The sequence below is a fragment of the Apium graveolens genome, chromosome 2 (genome assembly GCF_009905375.1).
Source record: "Apium graveolens cultivar Ventura chromosome 2, ASM990537v1, whole genome shotgun sequence".
Lineage (NCBI taxonomy): Eukaryota > Viridiplantae > Streptophyta > Magnoliopsida > Apiales > Apiaceae > Apium > Apium graveolens.
The window spans coordinates 305,150,437-305,154,505 of record NC_133648.1 but is presented as its reverse complement, the minus strand read 5'-3'; the positions used below and the strand labels follow the sequence as shown (position 1 = coordinate 305,154,505).

Below are 4,069 nucleotides of genomic sequence, written 5' to 3'. Positions count from 1 at the left end.
CTCTTTATCTCCATCACTCTATTTATCTCTCTCTTCTCATCTCTCTCTCTCTCCTCATCTCTCTCTCTCCTCATCTCTCACTCACCTCGCGTCTCTAAAACTATTACAAATCCTAATTTCTTGAACCCATCCCAAACTTTAATCCCTAATTTTTTAAATCGAGCTTGTAATTGTTCCGATTTTTGCTAAGCCCGGATCTTCTCAATAACTATGTATTAATATATGTGCTAAACCTAGTATGTGTACTAATTTTCATTTATTTCATCTTTCTTAACAGATCTTGAAATCCAATTTTTTCAATTATGCTTTGATTCTGACTCTTCGATTTGTTGAACTCCGCTTCATTCGTTTTATATTAATCCTGGTAACTGACCTTTTCCCTCAAATTATGCGTGCTTACAACTTTTTATATGTAATTATGTGATTGCTAATCCGATGTATTTGTATAGCAACCAAGTCCAAGGATGTCAAGTCACATATCCCTGTTTCTGCTACTTCTCAAAGGTTTTCTCTCTTTCATTACTACTTTTTTTATTCTGTGTTTGTGTCTGGGCTAATTTTTACCAGCACTGACAATGAACTATGTATGTAATTTTAATGAATTATGTGGTTGTGTTATCCAAGTGATGTTTGTTTGAATTATACTATGTGGAGATAAAGATTACGCATATGTGCCTGTGTTTCTTCTTGATGATGTATATGTATTACGTGCAGTGCTAATTCAAGATTTAGTTGTGTGTGTGTGTGTTTGTTACATTGGGTATTTGTCAGCCTAATTAAGTTTTAGTTCTTGGAGTGGGAATGCAGGTTTCAGTTTTTGAATAGACGCAAATATGTCTGATCACTTGAATAAAGAAATTGTGTTTCTAATGCTTCAATAATGTGATGAGAAGAATTATAACAATGCTTTTTACTGGTAAGACTCTCTATCTATGGACAAGGTGATTGGAGCTACATAGACTTGATTCTCTGAATCTCCTAATAATATAAGATACGACAACTTGAATGAAAAATGAGAAATGAATAAAAGGTGAAGGAGTATTAAAATAGAGGAAAGTGTGGTCTTTATTTGAGTACTTGCTTGTCTTAAGGAGCATTTGGCCTTTATTCTGATTCTTTGTGCACATAAAAAGTAACTTTGTCATATATAAAAAATTGCATTAAATGGTATGACCGTTTTAAGGGCAATCTTTGGTTAATGGATTACTAGAACAGATTAGATTCGTTTAGTTGAGTTGAGTTGAACTATTCTCTATAAACATTCAGTTCTCATTTCATAGTCGAGCATGTTGTGCCAAAATATATTAGTTTGTGCCTGTATATATGTAATAGACATCATATAATCAAATTAATGCAGTTGAAACTTTTTTTATACTAGCAGGTGAATAAGTGTTTGTGAAATTACAAAATCCCCAACTTCTTTTCCCTTACTGGTAGCCAAAAGTTATAAATAGTTCCATTTTTAAACTCTAAAAGGAAGCATATAAATGGAAGGCACAAGACATAATAGCATATATGAAAGCTATGCTAAGTTGGTGAAGGGATCATGGTTGTCTCAGTTTGGACACAGTTCGAACCCTTGGATGGCTAGATATGTATACAGCTTCATATTTCTTGCTTCTAATTTACTTGTTTGGGTTGTTCATGATTATGGAAGAAGCACCTTTACCCAAATAAAGAGTCAGGCTTTTTTAAATTCCACAATTTTACTGAGTAGCACTTGAAATTTATCACATCTTACAACAAATGTAGTTGTTACAGTTATATGGGCCCATGGTAACTTTATATGGTAAAATGATGTAGGAATAAAAGGACGTGAATGAGGCACTGACTGTTTAGGCGCAGAGGGAGTTCTTAGAGTGTCCTTGGGATGCTTTGTATCCCCTTCATTGCCATGAAAACAGTTGTTGTTTATAATTAGATGGTGCAAATGAAGTTTATATTGATTGTATTGGAGTGAACCAGAGGAAAAAATTACTTGAGAGGCTTGTAAGGATTGCGAATGAAGATAATGAGAAGTTCTTGTTGAAGCTCAGGGATCATATCAATAGGTATTGTTAATAGTATGATTATGATTTTCTTTTTTTGGACATTTGTCACTGGTTTTTATTTCTGACAAATGAACTCCAGGGTTTTGCTTTTCTGTGATTGGATTGATTCTGTTAGAGTTGGAGTTGAGATGCCCACTATTGAAGTCAGATTTGAGAATTTGAATGTTGAAGCAAAAGCTTTTTCAGGGAGTAGAGCTTTGCCTTCTTTTGTCAACTTCAATCGTAGTTTAGTGGAGGTAACAACACAATTATAAATATAGTTGTATTTGTCTTTCCATGATCTTGTAACATAGTTATACTTATAGTTATGTATGGGTTCTCTCCTTTGGCATCACATAGGGATTGTTAAACATTTTCCATTTATTTCCAAAGAACAAGAAAAAACTTACCATCCTTGAAGAAGTTAGCGGCATCCTCAAGCCTTGCAGGTGGGCTTTGATTTAGAAAATTCAGATAATTTATTCTGTGCTCATGAGCTGTATATTCAGAAAAGTTTTACTCCCAACACTAATTGTTCCTGGAACGTATTTTAGGATGACCCTGGTTTTAGGTCCTCCTAGTTCAGGGAAGACCACACTGATGCTTGCTTTGGATGGAAAGCTAGATCCGACCCTTAAGGTAAATTTCATAAATATACGTTAGTCTTAGCCGAAGCATTTAACTATTCCTTTTAAATTTAGAAAATGATAAAGAAAATTTAAAAATGTCATGCAATGCTAGACTTCCGGAAGTGTGACTTACAACGGCCATACTATGAAAGAGTTTGTTCCCCAAAGTTTAGCTGCTTACATTAGACAACACGATCTTCATATAGGAGAAATGACAATCAGAGAAACATTAGCTTATTCTGCAAGGGTCTAGGGGGTCGGATCATAACTTGGTTAGTATTTAGTGCTTCTTTCTTTTTATGTCGCTCCGTGGTGATATGTTTGATTCTACGTGAAGTGCTTGTCATAATGCACTTTTCTTTCTTTCCCAGAGTTGTTGGCAGACCTGGCAAGAAGAGAGAAAGATGCAAATGTCAAACCAGATCCTGATGTTGACATCTACATGAAGGTAAATGCATGTGAACCTTATTCAAAATGTGCAACTATGCAATATTTAGATATCATTTTAAAGAAAATCATCAACTTGGACAGTTTTATAGAAAGTGATAAAGATGGCTAATTGCATTTTTGAACTTTGATATCTATTTCTGCTTTACATCTTATAATTTAGTACTCATCTATACCTTCTAAACAGTTTGATCATTAAAAAACTTATACTGAAAAATGCTAAATATCATCAAGTAGAATATTCTGGCAGATGATAAAGTCTAATTTCCTATATTTTCTTAATCGATACAAGCAATGGTCTGGTGCTTTATACAGTTCAAAAATAGTCTACTGAAACAGTTCTTAGAGTTCTTAGATTTTTTTATGATGATTTTTATTTGTTTTTTCAGTGTGTTTCTACTGATTCATCTTGTAAGCATTGTCAGTTTCATCAATTGGCTAAATGATTGTGTGCACTCAGACCAAAATGAAGACGGATGGTGAGACTTTTGTTGCAAAACTATTTTTTGAGTTAATTACCCCTCAGGCCAGCAGCCCTAACCTGTTGGAAGTGTAGAAATGCAGCCACATTTATGGATGTTACTCTTTACTAGTACTTATGTTGTTTGCATAATTGGGGTCATATTAATGTATATATGGTATGCCACAACCATCTTGTGTACTTAATATTTTCTTTATAATATGGACACTAGTATTCCTCCAACTCATGTATCTCTCCACCCAAAAGTAAACTATAGTCGTCTTATGGTGTATTCTTTTAGTTTGTTTTTTCAAGATCACTTAGTTCTTATGTATTTTTTTTCTAACATTCGTTATGGTTTTGCTGGAGATAATAGGTTAGTGCTGGTTTTTTGACTCTTGGACTCATGGGGCTATATCTGGTGTTCCTCTGCTGGTCAGCAGTATATGCATATGATATAGAAACCTAACAAAAATTCTCAAAAAAAAAATCATGTGTTCTAA

The 4,069-nt window shown here is 33.9% G+C and overlaps 1 protein-coding gene across 1 annotated transcript; it reads left to right on the top strand.

Annotated features, from left to right (window-relative positions):
- LOC141706360 (pleiotropic drug resistance protein 1-like) lies at positions 1 to 3,820 on the top strand. Its single transcript, XM_074509139.1, has 9 exons — positions 1 to 364; positions 450 to 504; positions 1,804 to 2,051; positions 2,131 to 2,287; positions 2,391 to 2,479; positions 2,585 to 2,669; positions 2,772 to 2,931; positions 3,031 to 3,107; positions 3,496 to 3,820. The coding sequence occupies exons 4-7, from the start codon at positions 2,180 to 2,182 to the stop codon at positions 2,910 to 2,912; spliced, it is 423 nt and encodes a 140-aa protein (XP_074365240.1). The 5' UTR covers positions 1 to 364; positions 450 to 504; positions 1,804 to 2,051; positions 2,131 to 2,179; the 3' UTR covers positions 2,913 to 2,931; positions 3,031 to 3,107; positions 3,496 to 3,820.
- The last annotated feature ends 249 nt before the right edge of the window (positions 3,821 to 4,069 follow it).

Coding starts and splice junctions, on each gene's coding strand:
- LOC141706360 (XM_074509139.1), top strand. CDS start 2,180: ATGCCCACTATTGAAGTCAGATTTGAGAATTTGAATGTTGAAGCAAAA. Junction 2,288..2,390: donor TCAATCGTAGTTTAGTGGAG/GTAACAACACAA, acceptor GGCATCACATAG/GGATTGTTAAACATTTTCCA. Junction 2,480..2,584: donor GGCATCCTCAAGCCTTGCAG/GTGGGCTTTGAT, acceptor AACGTATTTTAG/GATGACCCTGGTTTTAGGTC.